This window comes from Caretta caretta, chromosome 3, assembly GCF_965140235.1.
Source record: "Caretta caretta isolate rCarCar2 chromosome 3, rCarCar1.hap1, whole genome shotgun sequence".
Classification (NCBI taxonomy): Eukaryota; Metazoa; Chordata; order Testudines; family Cheloniidae; genus Caretta; species Caretta caretta.
Genome location: NC_134208.1, coordinates 32,257,096 through 32,276,681, shown reverse-complemented (window position 1 = coordinate 32,276,681; position 19,586 = coordinate 32,257,096). Strand labels below are relative to the sequence as shown.

At 41.5% G+C, this 19,586-nt stretch overlaps 1 protein-coding gene across 2 annotated transcripts in view; it reads left to right on the top strand.

Moving 5' to 3' along the window:
• The window catches only part of ASAP2 (ArfGAP with SH3 domain, ankyrin repeat and PH domain 2), a 168,895-nt gene that overhangs the window by 92,834 nt on the left and 56,475 nt on the right, over positions 1-19,586 (top strand). For both annotated transcript variants that reach the window (XM_048845460.2, XM_048845461.2), the window contains exons 10-11: positions 12,448-12,551; positions 12,663-12,732. In XM_048845460.2, coding sequence (XP_048701417.1) covers positions 12,448-12,551; positions 12,663-12,732 — 174 coding nt within the window. The remainder of the gene's footprint in view (positions 1-12,447; positions 12,552-12,662; positions 12,733-19,586) is intronic.

The window sequence follows — 19,586 nt, the reverse complement described above, 5'->3', positions numbered from 1 at the left end:
GTTCACTGAAGCTCAGTCCAAACAAGAAAGATATTTATTAACTCTTTGAAGGGGCTATGTCTGCCTTTTGTTCTGAGGTCCTTCTGGATCCTTGCACTATGGCCGGGCTCCAACGTGGCTGTAGTAGTTGAATGCTTTTTTTCAACATCTGTCTGAAAGGCCTTCCTCATGAGTCAAGCATAGCCATTTTTACTTCCAAATCCACCACTATGTGTGCTATGCATTGTGCTGTTCTTTAAGACCACTTTGAAAACCTCAGCTAATGCGTAATGTACCTGCTTCCTTTACTATGTGGTGTCTGTTCTACTTGCGTGGTGTCCATTATACCTGTGTTCCATAGACAGGTTTGTTTCCAGGTGCAATTTCAGATGTCGACCTGAATGTATAAAATTCTACATGGTTTGGGTCCCTATACTAGCCTGATATTTGTGACCTACTGGAAGAGTCTTGCTAACAGTCCTCAGATTTAAGTTCTGGGGAGCTGAGAGCAAGTAGTCCGTTAGTGGAGACAGAGTACCTGGGCTCTGGAATTTGCTTCTCCTCTTGATCAGAGACTTTTGCCCTTTACTACGAATTGAAAAGACTTCAGTTTTAACTCAGGCTGTTGCTTGAGGAAGATGGCCTGAGCCAGGTTGAGTTTCAGTGCTATTCGGGAGGTGGTTTCTCTGAGTTTGTGTCTTTTTGTGCTTGTTAGCATTTGTATTAATGTGCCCAGAGCATGTGATGGAGCACATTGTTACAAACTGAAAAAAAGTAATACAAACTTGTATGTGCTTAGTAATAATAAGGCAGTGATACCAATACAGATTTTTTGGGACTGTGTTGTTAAGTATTTTGTCAGGTTTAAAAGTACACGTGTAAAAATAGCTTTAAAACAAAATGTTCTGCTAATTTCACAATGCATGATTCTTTTATTTTGCAAATTTGTGTTATGCATAGACATGCCCACTTTCCTGTAGAATATTAAAAGTGATATAATTATTTGAAAAACATTAAGAACTGGAAAACCAGTCCGTTTTGATAATAACTTACTGTACAACAAACTGTTGTTCAGTCTTGTTCATTACAATGTAATTTCTTATCCTGTAACCGATTTTTTTTTCCCTCCTAAAATGCATTTACCTTTTGTGACCGAAGTCTAGGAGAGTAAGTGTTTCAGTTTTTTATAAATAGTACGTTGCATGATTTCCATATGGATTTCAAGAAACTGCATTTTTCCTTGAAAAGTATTTGTTTTGTCTGTATGCAAAAGTTGTTTCCCTTTTCCTTGTGTTCTTTGAATTGCACAAAAAGATATTAGGTTTTTAATGGGGAAAGAAAATGTATTAGTGCAAATCAGATTTTAAAACTGACTATTCTTTCTTTTTGTTGGAAATCAAATCCGGTTGCTTGATTTGGCCTACATAAGAGGGGTAGTGGGCTGTGTGTGTGTGTGTGTGTTTGTTTTTAACCCATTTCATGAATGAACTAATGGAAATGTTGTATATTGTCCCTATTATGTTTTTACGTACACTCACAGTGAACATCTGTTGTTGTGACTGGATGCATCATTTTCCCTTACATGCAACTTCCCAAAACTTGATCTGCAGCACAACTTCCTTTCAATTAGTCACTGAAAATGAATTCAGCTTGTATGTGCTCACTTTGCTTGGTAGTTTTTTTTTTTTTTTTTAAATGTTAAATGTGTTTTCAAATTGTAGAATACATATAAGTTCAGATATTAACCTTGAGGCACAATGACTTCTTGATTTCTCTTGACCTTGTTGACTCCTCTGCTTCTAAGGGGTTAACAATAAAACTAGCTTACAACAAGACTACAAAACAACTATAGGATTCTAGTGCATGGAAACCAGTAATTCATGTACTAGACTGATATAAAATTAACATGGCACACATTAAATCAGTTAGGCTAACTGATAAGTCTCAAAATGTAGTTGTACATGGGGAATAATCAAGTGGGTGTGTTTCCAGTGAGGTCCCAATGGTATTAGTACTTGGCCCTCTCTAATTAAGATCTTTATCAGTGACCTGGAAAGAAACATAAAATCATCACTGATAAATTTTGCCCATGACACAAAAAGTGAGGGAACGGTAAATAATGAAGAGGGCAGATCGATGGTACAGAGCAATTTAGAGTGTTTGGTGAACTGGGTGCAAGCAAACAATATCTAAGAACATACAGTGGAATGTAAGAACAGCCATCCTGGGTCAGACCAAAGGTCCATGTAGCCCAGTATCCTGTCTTCCAGTGGTGGCCAGGTGCTGCAGAGGGAATGAACAGAACTGGTAATCATCAAGTGATCCATCCCCTGTTGCCTATTCCTCACTTCTGGCAAACAGAGGGTAGGGTCACCATTCCTGACCATCCTGGCTAATAGCCATTGATGGACCTATCCTCCATGCATTTATCTAGTGTGTTTTTTTTTTTGTTTTGTTTTGTTTTTTTGAGCCTTGTCTTGGCCTTCACAGCATCCTCTGGGAAAGAGTTCCGCATGTTGTCTGTGCATTGTATGAAGAAATCCTTCCTTTTGTTTGTTTTAAACTTGCTGCCTATTAATTTCATTTGAGAACTTCTCGTTCTTGTGTTATGTGTTTTAATATGGCTAATTGTATATATCTGGGAACAAAGAATGTAGGCCATACTTACAGGATGGGAGACTCTATCCTGGGAAGCAGTGATTCTGAAAAAAATTTGGGGGTCCTTGTGGTTAATCAGCTGAACATGAGCTCCCAGTGTGATGCTGTGGCCAAAACAATTAATGCAATCCTGGGATGTATAAATAGGAATCTTGAGTTGGAGTAGAGAGGTTACTTTACATTTGGCACTGGTGTAACCACTGCTAAAATACTCTGTCCAGTTCTGGTGCACACAATTCAAGAAGGATGTTGATAAATAGGAGAGGGTTCAGAGAAGAGCCATGAGAAAGATTAAAGGATTAGAAAACTTGCCTTATAGACTCAAGGAGCTCAGTCTATTTAGCATAACATAGAGAGGGTTAAGGGAGTGAATTGATTACAGACCATAAAGTATCTGCAAAGGGAATAAATGTTCAATAATGGGCTCTTCTGTATAGCAGAGAGAGGTTTAGTATGATCCAGTGGCCACAAGAATAGACAAATTCAGATGGGAAATAAGGTGTAAATTCTTAATGGTAAGAGTAACCATTGGAACAATTTACTAAGGGTTGTGGTGGATTCTCCATCATTGACAATTTTAAAATCAAGATTGGGTGGTTTTCTAAAAGTTATGTTCTAGGAATTATTGTGGGGGAAGTTCTCTCTGTGTTATAGAGGAGGTCAGACTAGATGGTCACAATGGTCCCTTCTGGCCTTGGAATCTATGAATTTATTACTATATATTCATTCACTTTTAAAAGGTTTGGTTTGAAGGTAACTGTAATACCGTATTTATTGAGTTCAGTAAGCTAAAGACCCCTCTCTAGTTCTCCTGGAATCTGGCCTATCTAGGCCAGTGCTAGGTAGGATAAATTGTTAATCTTCATTGATTATGGTAGCCATGCCATATGAAAATTCAGAGGGGCTGGCTGTAAGAGGTTCCTGCAGGCAGGGAAGCTTGAGGGATTCCTTGGAGAATATAGGGAATTATAGAAAAGAGGGTGTGGACTCTCAAAGGCTCCAGTGGGAGTGATGCTAGGAAACATGGAAAACATAGGGCTTTTGGAAAGCTGTGGGGGAGAGAAGAGCAGACCTTTGTGTTGTAGTCAGAAGTGAATGGAAGAGTCTAAATTGATTGACATATTTGATTCACAGGCAATGTGTATATATTGACAAAACTGGCTGAAACCCCACTGTCAGTCACTGCTGTAGAAGGGTCAGTTTGCTTGAGATAACAATGACCTTTCTTGGGTTTTTTTGGTGCATGGAGATGGATTGATAATATAAATGCAGTTAATCATCTCTTTCATATTAACACAGCATTGCTTTGTGCTTTAAAAAATAATCCCTTCTCAGGTCTCTTGAAATATAGATATAAGTTAAAAATAAAACTCTGCACTCACGATGCATAGCAGGCTAGTTGTAATTTGTGTTCTCCACAGATTATTTTCTGGTGGTATTGCATTCAGACAGCAGAGGTGCTAGTAGACTTCTTAAATTGAAGGTGGGATTATCCTAGCATGTTTCTCTCGTTGGCACAGAACAGTCCTACAGGACAGTGTTTTTACTGTTCCACTTACAAATAAAATGCCTGTCACTTGTTTGCTATGCTGTTCAGCTTGGTTTCGAAGAAAGTCTTTGTAACACTATAAATTACTTCCTGTAAAGTGTGGTTATGGTCAGAGAAGTGATTCACTGTAAATGTGTGGTAATAAAATGACTCACTTATTTCTGCACATATCTGCTCTTCAGAGCTGAAGGGAACAAGGTACAATTTCAGAGTCGTGAATGTTTTAAAAGGTCCTGATCTTTTTTGTGATAAAGGCCATCTCTTTAAAAAAGACCATATCCCCTTTTTAGATATGGCTTGTATCCTCTAGTGAACTCCCTGTTCCTCCCAGTGGTGGTCTACATTATGCCCTTCTGATGAGGTCACTGGGTCAGGTCCTGTAGTGCCATCTGTGATCAGTATCCCTGTACATCTGAATATGCAAAGCAGAGCTAAAAGAGTAGATCCTGTTGGGGTTCTGCATATGGAGAAAGCATTGTGAAACTGGCCAGAAAGATGCTAATTATATTGGTGATTTGTCATATGGAATCTAGTCCAGTAGGAACTAGACTGAGACCATGAACTTAGTTTCACAGGCCTCTGAACAACCATCAGATGGTAACAATTTTGGGCACTATGACTTGGACCACATTTTAACCTATTCTAACAAGCTCTGTGTCCCATCCCCTAGTCCTACTTTCCTAATGTTTTTAAAATAGTCTGTTAGTACTAATGCACATGTAGAAATATACATGATCTAAAGTGGCTTCTTCAGCTGAGGAAAGCAGTAAAGTTGTGTCATTGGGTTCCCAATTTGGCAAAACATTAAACTGGGTGTAAACAGATGAAAGGAATAGACAGTACTCCACAAAAAGAAGCAGCAAAATACTAAGTATGTGGAAACCTCAGTTACCTGTTGGTCTTGGAGGTCATCTGAAACCTTTTGATAATTGGGGGAAGGGGAGGTTGGACAACTGAGAGCTTTAGCTTCTGGGAGAGCTAAACCTCTTCAATGATGAAAATAAACTCCTTCAGAAAGAAAAGGAGTACTTGTAACACCTTAGAGACTAACAAATTTATTTGAGCATAAGCTTTTGTGAGCTACAGCTCACTTCATCAGATGCATTCAGTGGAAAATACAGTGAGGAGATTTATATACGCAGAGAGAGAGAGAGAACATGAAACAATGGGTGTTACCGTACACACTGTAATGAGAGTGATCACTTAAGGTGAGCTATTACCAGCAGGAGAGCGGGGGTGGGGAACCTTTTATAGTGATAATCAAGGTGGGCCATTTCCAGCCGTTGACAAGAACGTCTGAGGAACAGTGGGGGGTGGAATAAACATGGGGAAATAGTTTTACTTTGTGTGATGACCCATCCACTCCTTCTGCCCCTCCACCCCCACGAACATGATACAGTTCTGTAGTGACCTAGAATCCTATTTTCGACGTCTCCGACTCAAGGAATATTTCCAACACACCTCTGAACAACATATGAACCCACAGAGACTTTTCTGCCAAGACTACAAAAAGAAGGATTCTGGGTGGACTCCTCCTGAAGGTTGAAACAACAGACTGGACTTCTACATAGAGTGCTTCCACCGACGTGCACGGGCTGAAATTGTGGAAAAGCAGCATCACTTGCCCCATAACCTCAGCTGTGCAGAACACAATGCCATCCACAGCCTCAGAAACAACTCTGACATCATAATTAAAAAGGCTGACAAAGAAGGTGCTGTCGTCATCATGAATAGGTCGGAATATGAACAAGAGGCTGCTACGCACTCAAACACTACTCTCTACAAGCCATTACCGTCTGATCCCACTGAGGGTTACCAAAAGAAACTACACCATTTATTTGCTCAAGAAACTCCCTGAAAAAGCACAAGAACAAATCTGCACAGACACACCCCTGGAACCCCAACCTGGGGTATTCTGTCTGCTACCCAAGATCCATAAACCTGGAAATCCTGGACGCCCCATCATCTCAGGCATTGGCACCCTGACAGCAGGATTGTCTGGCTATGTAGACTCCCTCCTCAGGCCCTACGCTACCAGCACTCCCAGCTATCTTCGAGACACTACTGACTTCCTGAGGAAACTACAATCCATCGGTGATCTTCCTGAAAACACCATCCTGGCCACTGTGGATGTAGAAGCCCTCTACACCAACATTCCACACAAAGATGGACTACAAGCCGTCAGGAACAGTATCCCCGATAATATCACGGCAAACCTGGTGGCTGAACTTTGTGACTTTGTCCTAACCCATAACTATTTCACATTTGGGGACAATATATACCTTCAAATCAGCGGCACTGCTATGGGTACCCGCATGGCCCCACAGTATGCCAACATTTTTATGGCTGACTTAGAACAACGCTTCCTCAGCTCTCGTCCCCTAATACCCCTACTCTGCTTGCACTACATTGATGACATCTTCATCACCTGGATCCATGAACAAGAAGCCCTTGAGGAATTCCATCATTATTTCAACAGTTTCCATCCCACCATCAACCTCAGCCTGGACCAGTCCACACAAGAGATTCACTTCCTGGACACTACAGTGCTAATAAGCGATGGTCACACAAATACCACCCCATACCGGAAACCTACTAACCACTATTCCTACCTACATGCCTCCAGCCTTCATCCAGACCACACCACACGATCCATTGTCTACAGCCAAGCCCTACGATACAACTGCATTTGCTCCAACCCCTCAGACAGAGACAAACACCTACAAGATCTCTATCAAGCATTCTTACAACTACAGTACCCACCTGCTGAAGTGAAGTAACAGATTGACAGAGCCAGAAGAGTAGAATCATAGAATCATAGAATATCAGGGTTGGAAGGGACCCCTGAAGGTCATCTAGTCCAACCCCCTGCTTGAAGCAGGACCAATTCCCAGTTAAATCATCCCAGCCAGGGCTTTGTCAAGCCTGACCTTAAAAACCTCTAAGGAAGGAGATTCCACCACCTCCCTAGGTAACGCATTCCAGTGTTTCACCACCCTCTTAGTGAAAAAGTTTTTCCTAATATCCAATCTAAACCTCCCCCACTGCAACTTGAGACCATTACTCCTCGTTCTGTCATCTGCTACCACTGAGAACAGTCTAGATCCATCCTCTTTGGAACCCCCTTTCAGGTAGTTGAAAGCAGCTATCAAATTCCCCCTCCTTCTTCTCTTCTGCAGGCTAAACAATCCCAGCTCCCTCAGCCTCTCCTCATAAGTCATGTGTTCTAGACCCCTAATCATTTTTGTTGCCCTTAGCTGGACTCTCTCCAATTTTTCCACATCCTTCTTGTAGTGTGGGGCCCAAAACTGGACACAGTACTCCAGATGAGGCCTCACCAATGTCGAATAGAGGGGAACGATCACGTCCCTCGATCTGCTCGCTATGCCCCTACTTATACATCCCAAAATGCCATTGGCCTTCTTTGCAACAAGGGCACACTGCTGACTCATATCCAGCTTCTCGTCCACTGTCACCCCTAGGTCCTTTTCCGCAGAACTGCTGCCTAGCCATTCGGTCCCTAGTCTGTAGCGGTGCATTGGATTCTTCCATCCTAAGTGCAGGACCCTGCACTTATCCTTATTGAACCTCATCAGATTTCTTTTGGCCCAATCCTCCAATTTGTCTAGGTCCTTCTGTATCCTATCCCTCCCCTCCAGCGTATCTACCACTCCTCCCAGTTTAGTATCATCCGCAAATTTGCTGAGAGTGCAATCCACACCATCCTCCAGATCATTTATGAAGATATTGAACAAAACCGGCCCTAGGACCGACCCTTGGGGCACTCCACTTGATACCGGCTGCCAACTAGACATGGAGCCATTGATCACTACCCGTTGAGCCCGACAATCTAGCCAGCTTTCTACCCACCTTATAGTGCATTCATCCAGCCCATACTTCCTTAACTTGCTGACAAGAATACTGTGGGAGACCGTATCAAAAGCTTTGCTAAAGTCAAGAAACAATACATCCACTGCTTTCCCTTCATCCACAGAACCAGTAATCTCATCATAAAAGGCAATTAGATTAGTCAGGCATGACCTTCCCTTGGTGAATCCATGCTGGCTGTTCCTGATCACTTTCCTCTCATGCAAGTGCTTCAGGATTGATTCTTTGAGGACCTGCTCCATGATTTTTCCAGGGACAGAGGTGAGGCTGACTGGCCTGTAGTTCCCTGGATCCTCCTTCTTCCCTTTTTTAAAGATTGGCACTACATTAGCCTTTTTCCAGTCATCCGGGACTTCCCCCGTTCGCAATGAGTTTTCAAAGATAATGGCCAATGGCTCTGTAATCACAGCCGCCAATTCCTTCAGCACTCTCGGATGCAACTCGTCCGGCCCCATGGACTTGTGCACGTCCAGCTTTTCTAAATAGTCCCTAACCACCTCTATCTCCACAGAGGGCTGGCCATCTCTTCCCCATTTTGTGATGCCCAGCGCAGCAGTCTGGGAGCTGACCTTGTTAGTGAAAACAGAGGCAAAAAAAGCATTGAGTACATTAGCTTTTTCCACATCCTCTGTCACTAGGTTGCCTCCCTCATTCAGTAAGGGGCCCACACTTTCCTTGGCTTTCTTCTTGTTGCCAACATACCTGAAGAAGCCCTTCTTGTTACTCTTGACATCTCTTGCTAGCTGCAGCTCCAGGTGCGATTTGGCCCTCCTGATATCATTCCTACATGCCCGAGCAATATTTTTATACTCTTCCCTGGTCATATGTCCAACCTTCCACTTCTTGTAAGCTTCTTTTTTATGTTTAAGATCCGCTAGGATTTCACCATTAAGCCAAGCTGGTCGCCTGCCATATTTACTATTCTTTCGACTCATCGGGATGGTTTGTCCCTGTAACCTCAACAGGGATTCCTTGAAATACAGCCAGCTCTCCTGGACTCCTTTCCCCTTCAAGTTAGTCCCCCAGGGGATCCTGGCCATCCGTTTCCTGAGGGAGTCGAAGTCTGCTTTCCTGAAGTCCAGGGTCCGTATCCTGCTGCTTACCTTTCTTCCCTGCGTCAGGATCCTGAACTCAACCAACTCATGGTCACTGCCTCCCAGATTCCCATCCACTTTTGCTTCCCCCACTAATTCTACCCGGTTTGTGAGCAGCAGGTCAAGAAAAGCGCCCCCCCTAGTTGGCTCCTCTAGCACTTGCGCCAGGAAATTGTACCCAGAAGTCACCTACTATAGGACAGACCCAACAAAGAAAATAACAGAACACCACTAGCCATCACCTTCAGCCCCCAACTAAAACCTCTCCAACGCATCATCAAGGATCTACAACCTATCCTGAAGGATGACCCATCACTCTCACACGTCTTGGGAGACAGGCCAGTCCTTGCTTACAGACAGCCCCCCAACCTGAAGCAAATACTCACCAGCAACCACACAACAGAACCACTAACCCAGGAACCTATCCTTGTAACAAAGCCTATTGCCAACTGTGTCCACATATCTATTCAGGGGACACCTAAGTCCCATCAGTGTGGCTGATGTAATAGGGCCTAATTACATCAGCCACACTATCAGAGGCTCGTTCACCTGCACATCTATCAATGTGATATATGCCATCATGTGCCAGCAATGTCCCTCTGCCAAGTACATTGGCCAATCCGGACAGGCTCTGAGCAAAAGAATAAATGGACCCAAATCAGACGTCAAGAATTATAACATTAAAAAACCAGTCAGAGAACACTTCAGTCACTTTGGTCACTTGATTACAGACCAAAAAGTTGCAATTCTTCAACAAAAAGACTTCAAAAACAGACTCCAGTGAGAGACTGCTGAATTGGAATTAATTTGCAAACAGGATACAATTAACTTAGGCTTGAATAGAGACTGGGAGTGGATGGGTCATTACAAAGGAAAACAATTTCCCCCTGTTTATTCCACCCCCCCCCACTGTTCCTCAGACGTTCTTGTCAACTGCTGGAAATGGCCCACCTTGATTATCACTACAAAAGGTCGTCCCTCTCCCCCCCCCCCCCACTCTCCTGCTCGTAATATCTTACCTTAAGTGATCACTCTCGTTACAGTGTGTATGGTAACACCCATTGTTTCATGTTCTCTGTATATATAAATCTCCCCACTGTATTTTCCACTGAATGCATCTGTCCGATGAAGTGAGCTGTAGCTCACGAAAGCTTATGCTCAGATAAATTTGTTAGTCTCCAAGGTGCCACAAGTACTCCTTTTTGCGAATACAGACTAACACGGCTGCTACTCTAAGCTCCTTCAGTGCCTCTAAACTTTTCAGGAGTAGCATTTCCACACTCAGGACGGGGCAGAGCGATGGGAGGGAAGTTGCAAGACAGGTAGGAGGAACAATGAATGAGTCCTGAGCAAGGCAAAGAATGTAGAGCTGCCCACAGAGCTGGTTAAAGTCAGTGCCTTTCTCTTTTTATATACAATAGTTGAGTACAAAGATGACACTTAAATAATAGATTCTTAGTTTAAGAGAAGTAGCATGGGATATATTAACGCCACCACTCAGAGTGCATTATGGCACATTCAGTGTTAAACATCTAAAGATAAATACCAGTACGTGGATGACTTTGGATTATTATTTTTAAAATACACAAGAGATCCTTTAAAAAAAATTGCCGATAAGTCTGACAGTTGATGTATTTGTTCCTGGTCAAGTATCAAAAAAGCAGTGCCAGACTGAAGAGCTAATGTCTAAGGTACAGCTCAGATAGCTCAGAGACACACAGGGACAGACACGTCTGCCGTCATTTGACAGCTGGGATACCTGGGTAGCTAGATATAGCTAGATATGTATACTAGTCTTTGATCACTGGTGGAAAAAAAAATTATAGGTGTGGGAAAAACCCATAACCCTGCTCCACTTTTATGCTTGGCAGTTGGATATGCCAAGACAAATAGTTCCCTGCATAAAATAGTCTGACATAAACCCATCTATACAAAAATAGTCCTAATTAAAAAGAATTAAACTGTGATCTCCTCCTAAATTCATAATCTTTGGAGCACTGTATTTAATGTAATACACATTTAATACATTTGAGACATGCTATGTCACCTCTTTGGCAAATGAGGGGTTTATTAAATTAACAGGCTTATTTCTTAGATGTTCAGTTTATTCTTTTTAACAGGTTTATGCTTAAGTATTCTCAGAGATTGATTTAGGTGAGCTTCACTTCTCTATTTTCCCCCCCATGCTTTAATCCTCTACCATATATAACTGGGTGTGTATTGATTACTGTAATGGTAAACAGGAGGGCTTTTTTTAATGGATAGGCAAATCCATGCTGTAGGACTATTGTTGATATGGCATGAGCCAACCTCATTGCCACATATTTTTTCCTAAGGGGATTTAAAAAAAAAAAAGTATGCTCCTTGCCATTTACAATGCCAGGATTCTACTTCGTTCAGGGCCGAAGGTCCAGAATCAACTAAAAATTCACTGTGGTTTGGTTAAAACAATTATTTTAAGAATTAGTTTTGCATATTTCTACTAATTGGGATACATGCCCTGGTGCTACTGAAATTGAGTTGCTACTGAAACTTCTAAAAAGCAGTGCCTCTTTGGAATCATGCAGGTTGTGCTTTTTAAGTCCAGAAGTTCCTGATTTGTGAAAGGGCCACACCCCCAGTGGAGTCCCTTCTGAGCTCTAACAGTAGTTGGGGGGGAAGCCTCTTGAAACACGTTTCCAGTGGAATGTCAAGGTTTCTGTGGATCTGTGCTGTCTGGGCACCCAAGCTGGGCAATGTGGAACAGACTCCACGGGGGAACCGTTTTTCTCCTATGAGCTTTTCCATGAGAAGGTGCAGTTGGGCCTACAGATAACCGTGTTCTTTGATGGTTTACACACAAGAATTTTTGCATAGGTTGGAAAGCCTGTTGTTTGATTATGATTTAGATTAAAAGGAACCTAAGTGGTGGTGCTGAAGCCAAATAAAAAATAAGTAAGAAGTCACCTGCAGAGAGCTTTCTACGGAGTTGGGAATGTGCACATTGACAGCCTGGGGTTGTGCAACACATGCTGTTGCCTTACCAATCTGGTAGGGAATCCACTGAAAAGTTAATGCAGCTGAAGCCTGAGGCTAAGGCTGCATTCTTTTTTCAGTGGAATCCCTTCTGCGCTGTGGCAGAAATGGGTAGTGATACTGGCTGCTTTTTAAACTCCCTTTGTTCCATCTGGCAGGAAAAATGAACCCTCTCATGCTGTTCTCTAATTTGGGCAAAAGTATTTACTTCATTTGGACTGTCTTCGATTAGCAAACTTTCATGCTTTTTTTCCTGTCCTTTAGGATTCTCAAATCCGTCAGAGTACAGCTTACAGTTTACATCAGCCTCAGGGAAACAAAGAGCATGGCACTGAAAGAAATGGTAGTCTATATAAGAAAAGTGATGGGTATGTACCATTAGACAATTACTGGAAAAAAACTGCAGTCCTGTGATCCTATGTAATTTTAATACTAATTATACATAAACTTGAGTCACTTTGTTTTTTTTTTAAAACCAGAATCAGAAAAGTATGGCAGAAAAGGAAATGCTCAGTTAAAAATGGTTTCCTTACAATTTCCCATGGTACAGTAAGTATTTGTTTACAGTATTTTATGCATGTATTTGGTTGCTAATACAAGACAAACTATGTTGTTGTATAGTTATAGTTTGGAATTTGTTAGATTCCTCATGCAGCGTCTTGAATTAGATGGCCCTATCTTTTTATGGCAGCCTTGCAAAATTGCCATGAGAATTTAAGAACCCAACTACAAACTCTTATCATTTACCCTTTATTATGCTGATTGCTGATAATGAAACAACATGTATTTTACTTTCCTGTTTTTTTGTTCTTGGGTAAATGGGCAAGTAGAATTTTGCAAGGGTGCTGTAAATATACAGTGAAAAGGCATATTGAGGATCACTTTTTAGATTATCCAGTATATCTCTTATAATCAATATTGTTGTTTTGAAAGGATAAATGCTTCTTAGGGTTGATGTATCTTTGTTTCAAATTTGATTATGATCTCAATTTCTAGCTATTCATAAAAATGAACCATCTCCCAGAAAATTTAGCTCTTAGATATGCTTGTCTTTATTAAATATGCAAGTTGTAAGTACTTTTTCTCCTATAATAATGTTCAATAATAGCTACAAACTTGTGGATGACAGGAGAGGTCTCGGAAGCCTGGAGAAGGGATAACGTAGTGCCTGTCTTTAAAAAGGTGGGGAAAGGAGGAGCCGGAGAACAATACCAGTCAGCCTGACTTTGATACCTGGAAAACTACTAGAACAATGTATAAAACATTGAATTTGCGAATACCTGGAGGCTGAAGGGATAATCACTAGCAGCCAGCATGGATTTACCAAGAACAAATCATGCCAAACCAGCTTGATTTCCTTCTTTGACAGGGTAGCTGATTTGGTGGATAGGGGGAATGTGGTGGTGGACATAATATACCTGGACTTCAGCAAGGCTTTTGACACAGTCCAACATGACATTCTGCTAAGTAAGCTGGAGAAGCATGGGCTCCATAGAACTATCGTTAAGTGGGTACATAATTGATTGAACAACCATAAACAAAGAGTAACTATAAATGGAATGATGTTGGATTAGAGGGAGGTCTCAAGTGGGGATCCGCTGTTATGACTTGGATGTAGGTACAGAGAGCATACTGATCGAGTTTGCAGAATACGCAAAGCTAGGGGGACTTGCCAATATTTTGGAGGATAGAGCTAAAATTCAGAGGGATTTTGATAAATTGGAGAACCTGGCTATAGACAACAAAATGAAGTTCAGCAAAGAAAAATATAAGGTGCTACACTTAGCGAAGAAAAACCAAAACAAATACAGAATGGGGGAAAACTGGCTTGGAGGCAGTACTGCTGAGAAGGATCTGGGAGTTGTGATAGATCACAACCTCAACATGAGCCAGCAATGCAATTCTGTTGTGGCCAAAAAAAAAAAAAAGGAAAAGCAATTTTAGGTTGCATTAATAGAGGCATAGCATGCAAGTCTCGGGAGGTGATAGTACCACTCTACTTGGCGCTGGTTAGGGTTCAGCTGAAGTACTGTGTCCAGTTTTGGTCACCAGTGTATAGAAAGGATGTAGAGAAACTGGAAAGGATCCAGAGGTAAGTGACAGATGATCAATGGGATGGAATGCAAGCCATCTGAGCAAAGGCTGAAGGAACTGGGTATGTTTAGTTTGGAAAAGAGGAGATTGGTAGCAGTCTTCAGATAATGAAAGGTAACCATAAAAAAGATGGAGAAAAGTTGTTCTCTTTTTTGTCACAAAGGGCAGGATAAAAGGCAGTGGGTTCAAACTACAGCATAACAGATTTAGATTAAATCTCAGGAAAAACTTCTTAATTGTAAGAACAGTTGGACAATGGAACAGCTGCCTCGGGAGGTTGTGAAGCTTCTTCACTGGAGGTTTTCAACAGGAGCCTGTGTAGCCTCTGTCTTGAATGGTTTAGACATGACAAATCCTGCATTTTGGCAAGGGGTTAGACTAGATGACACTTGTGGTCCCTTCTAACCCTATGATTCCATTGTTCAGGGATCTCCATTCTTTTTAGTCATGTGGCCTCTCATGGATTTAAGTGGGGCGTGCTTTCTAAGCTTTTCTCAGTTTCAGAAGCAACCATCTTGAGGCAGTAGCTGATGCCATGATATGACTCTGTATACTTTATACGTTATTGCTTGTCAGGTGTTCTCTGACAGTGATGGAGGATCTTTCGCTCTATCAATCATTTACCTGTAAGAGTAAATATTTTCTTGTGTGATGGGGTGTGTGTATGCGCACGGATACATATGCACAGACTTTCATTGATAATAATCTAGTACATTTAGGACAATCTGAAGTCTCAGGAAATTAGCAATCATACAGGCAGGTTGCAAGATAACGATTTACTAATTCAGTGCTGAAGAAGAACAGAGACATCTCTCTTGTATTATATCAGCAACTGGAGATTGTCTGGTGACACCTTCCTGATTGCAATGTTTGCCTGATTGCAACATGCAGGGATGAAAAACCCAATGACAGAAACAGATTGAGCCTAGCAATTTGAGTGGTTCTTGGATCAAAGAGTTATGAATGAGACCTTTCTGTTTTCAAGAAACTTGAAGTTGATTTGTGTACAAAAAACCTAAGCCGGAACCTGCCAGACTTTTGCAAAAGAAAACAAAGAGAGATGCTTTAGTAATGAATGCTTTCTTCCTTTATTTTTGTAGATTGTTAAAGTAACTTTGCCTTCTCTAGCAACACAGTTAATAGCCAAAAGAGATAGTGGGTTCATGTTTCCCATGGCTGACTCAGGATTAACAACTGATTTTGTTTCTTTCTGTTTGAGATGGCAATAAGTCATCCCAGCAGACATCCAGATTTGCCAGTTCTACCCTTAGAACCTAGAAATCCCTTCAGTCCCTAACAGCATGCCTCTTAAAGTGGAAGAGAAGATTTAATAGTTTGGCTCTCAGGCCCTTCTTATTGCTATAGCAATGTACTAAATGATAAAATCAGCTAATTAATGATAGCTTAGTTAATGGCCTTCTGCTCTTGCCCCATTTAAAAATTATTTACATAGTTTCTACATGAACCAACCTAGAATTCTTCAGTGTTCAGTGTTATGTGAGAGATCTGGATGTTTCATTCCAGAAATCACCCTTTTTGCTGCCTGAGTCTGCCAAGGGTTAAAGTGTCGTGAATACAATTTATTCCTTTAAGGGATAGGGAGAGAAGGCTATAGTTGTCTAAGTGGCAGCATTAATTAATGCTGAAGGAGTGGGAGTTTTCAACTTTCATCTTATTGAATGATGAATTGGATTGGATTAATTAGCTGTCAGGAGAGTACAATAGTAACCTTATGTCATAACCATACAGCTAAGGGTAGCCTAGAATTCTTCCTTATCTGTAAGGGGTTAAGAAGCTCAAATAACCTGGTTGGCACCTGTCCAAAAAGACCAATGGGGAAAGAAGATACTTTCAAATCTGGGGGGGGAGGACTTTGTTTGTGCATTCTCTGGGGAAAGCAGAGAAGCATCGGGTCAAAAAACTCCTTCTCCTATAAACCATCCTGTACAAGTCTCTGATACTACAAAAAAAGTAAGTAAATAAGGCAAGGCACGTTAGATTACCTTTTGTTTTCAACTTGTGAATTTTCCCTTTGCTAGAGGGAGGTTTATCCCAGTTTTCTGTAACTTTAAAGTTTTGCCTACAGGGGAATCCTCTGTGTTTTGAATCTGATTACCCTGTAAAGTATTTACCATCCTGATTTTACAGAGGTGATTCTTTTACCTTTTCTTTAAATAAAATTCTTCTTTTAAGAACCTGATTGATTTTCCATTGTTCTTAAGTTCCAGGGGTTTGGGTTTGTGTTCATCTGTACCAATTGGTGAGGATATATTCTCAAGCCTTCCCCAGGAAAGGGGGTGTAGGACTTGGGGGAATAGGACTCTGAGTGGTCCTTTCCCTGGATCTTTGTCTAAATCACTTGGTGGTGGCAGCACACTGTTCAAGGACAAGGCGGAATTTGTGCCTTGGGAAAGTTTTTAACCTAAGCTGGTAAAAATAAGCATAGGGGGTCTTTCATGCAGGTACCCACATCTGTACCCCAGAGTTCAGAGTGGGGAAGGAAACCTGACACCTTAAAATATCTGAGGAGAGAAACAGATCATAGAATCATAGAATATAAGGGTTGGAAGGGACCCCAGAAGGTCATCTAGTCCAACCCCCTGCTCAAAGCAGGACCAATTCCCAGTTAAATCATCCCAGCCAGGGCTTTGTCAAGCCTGACCTTAAAAAAATATGATACTATGAAGAGGTTCCGAAATCCCAAACTAGTGCTATTACTGTACAGTTACACATGAAATCCAGGCAGCTACTTGTGTTCTAACCAGAATGTCATCCAACTCTCCTCAGAGTAGATTTAGATAACATGATTGAAACACCAACAGGTGGTTGAATCTTGTCTAAACCAAAGTTACCATTATTGTTGCAGTGGTGGAGGTGAGCTGGTGGTAGTAACTGTAAGAAACTTAGACAAACCATTTTGTGGTGTGAAAGGTCCGTGATATGAGGCATCAGATTGGTTAGAAATCACTTTTAGGCACTGAAATGGTGGGTGTGCACTTAAATGATGATATGGTTTTGGTATCAATATTAATGTTGATTTATTCAGTGGAATGGACTAATCTCAATTTAAAGATGCTTTGAGATGTTAGTGTTTCCAAAATTAGGATGCTCGCATCTTGAAGTGTTTAAAAAGTGGTTGCAGCTACTTTTCTAGATACCCAAATGCTGATAGAAAGGATAGGGAGAGGACTCCCAACTGGGTATAAAGACCAGAAGAGGCCAGGCCCAGATATCTTCAAACTAAGTTGGAAAATCTGTGCAGAAGACATCTACGACTTCAGGTTTCGCATCCCACCGGAAATGAGATTAATCCTGAATATGCTTTATGCTCTGAGTCCAATACATATCTTGTGATTCCAACACATTTTGGAATATTTTAAAGTACTTCTTAATTTTAAATTGTTGGTAAATATAGCAAGCTATATAACTAGCATGGTATAAAATAGTTCTGGCTGGTGACTTAGACATCAAAACATAGAACATTTAGCAAACTAGTTTCTCTATTTCAAGCTTCCATTCCAGTTAGTCATCTTGTTGGGAGAGAGTTTGTTACATCAAAATGTTTAACAAGCCAAAATCAAGAAATGTTAATGTTATGAACATTATGGAGAGAGTGCCAAGAAAATAGACCCAAGTTCATGTTTGCAAGAAGTTATTGTGTTGCTTAATTCTAGCTTGAAAGAATGTTTGTCTCTAGTAAACTAAAATAATGAAAATTGAAATCACTGCGTAATATATAAGTTTTCATTGCCTTCCAAACAAAAATCCCTTCAGAAATGAGGGGAATTCAGCCTGCTTATTTGTTTGCATCCAAAACTTCTCTGCGTACAGTTTGCTTTACTTGGTCCTGTAAGCATTCTGTAGCTTCATTGTCCCAAAACACATACGACTTTCCATTGTGCGAGGCTCTCAGGTTTATTGAATAGAAAAGTGCAGATTCTACCCCTTCTTTTTAATATATAGTACTCTTCATGGATACCAGGCTTGTGTAGAGGAACTTAAATCTGGAAAGAAAATAATTCTCTGAAAACTCTTATTTTCCTTGTTCTTGTGCTCCTTTCACTATTTTATTTTTATCCCTCCTCAGCTCCGATGATGTCAGTATCACTTTTCTGCCAGCTCCATCATTTTATTTATTTTATTGCAAGAGAATGTATATGCTCTTTCTCTATTGATTTGTTCTTCCTCCTTGTTTAAGTGTATTATTGTCACCAATCAGTTTTCAAGAAGTCAAGTGAGGTCTACTTTTTTAGGGATTCTCATGTAATCCAGTAACCTAACGCTATTTCTCCTTTGCGTGATAGTCCCTGTTGTATTCCACTGGGGGTTATGCATGCGCACCATGCATCTGGAGCCAAAGCATTTGAAAGTAGTGTCCATTGGTCCACGCATGTGCCCTGGCTCACTTTGTGATTCTGCCCAAGGGAATGAAGAGTGGGTGTACTGACCGCCTCTCCAGTTCTTTCTCACTGCCACATGGTCCAGGTTGGAACCGTCAGTGTCCACAACTTTGGCTTCATTCTATAAAATAAGAATGGTCTAGTTTGCAAATAGTTATAACAGTTTTAATAGTTTTTACAGTTTAGTGTTTTATAGACCTATTTGTGTTAGATTAGACTCCCACAGGGAACCTCCTCCTCCCCCCCGCTCCGCCCCCCATATGTATCCTGTTTGGATGCTGGGCTATGCTTAGGACACTGGGCTTCAAACTCTGGGTTTTCTGTCTGTGATCCTTCTCAGTGAGCGATGACCACCAGCACTGTCTCTACTGCTTTGGGGAAGCCCATATCATGGCAAGGTGCGGTATCTGCCAGTCATTCCCCAGCCATACCCAAGAAGGGCATGAACTTCATCTCCACAAATACATCATGGAGAAGGTCATGAGGCCTTAATCGGACACAGCCTGGGGACCACCCTCCCCCAAGGACATCAGCCTGATTCTGCAAGGAGTGCGCCTCCTGCTGTGAAGTCCGACTGCTGTAGGAGAATCTACCCCCACAGATCCCACAGTGCGGTCTTTTCAGGAAATTGGGAAGCACTCTCATAAGCATGAGACTAAGTCTTCCTGGAAATCCACTTCAAAGAAGTTGGATTCAGCTGTAAGCAAGCCCATCAGCTTGGCCCATGTGGACTTAGGACATCCTAAATCCCAGAGGCACGACAAGAAAGCTGCTGGTACCCCATGCTATGAGGGCCCCTCTGTCGACTTATTAACCCTCCTAAAGGACATACTGGGGGGCCTTGGGACCAGTACTCCCCTGAAGAGTCAATCTGATCTTCTAGGGAGTCAGATTTGCTCCTGGATCCAA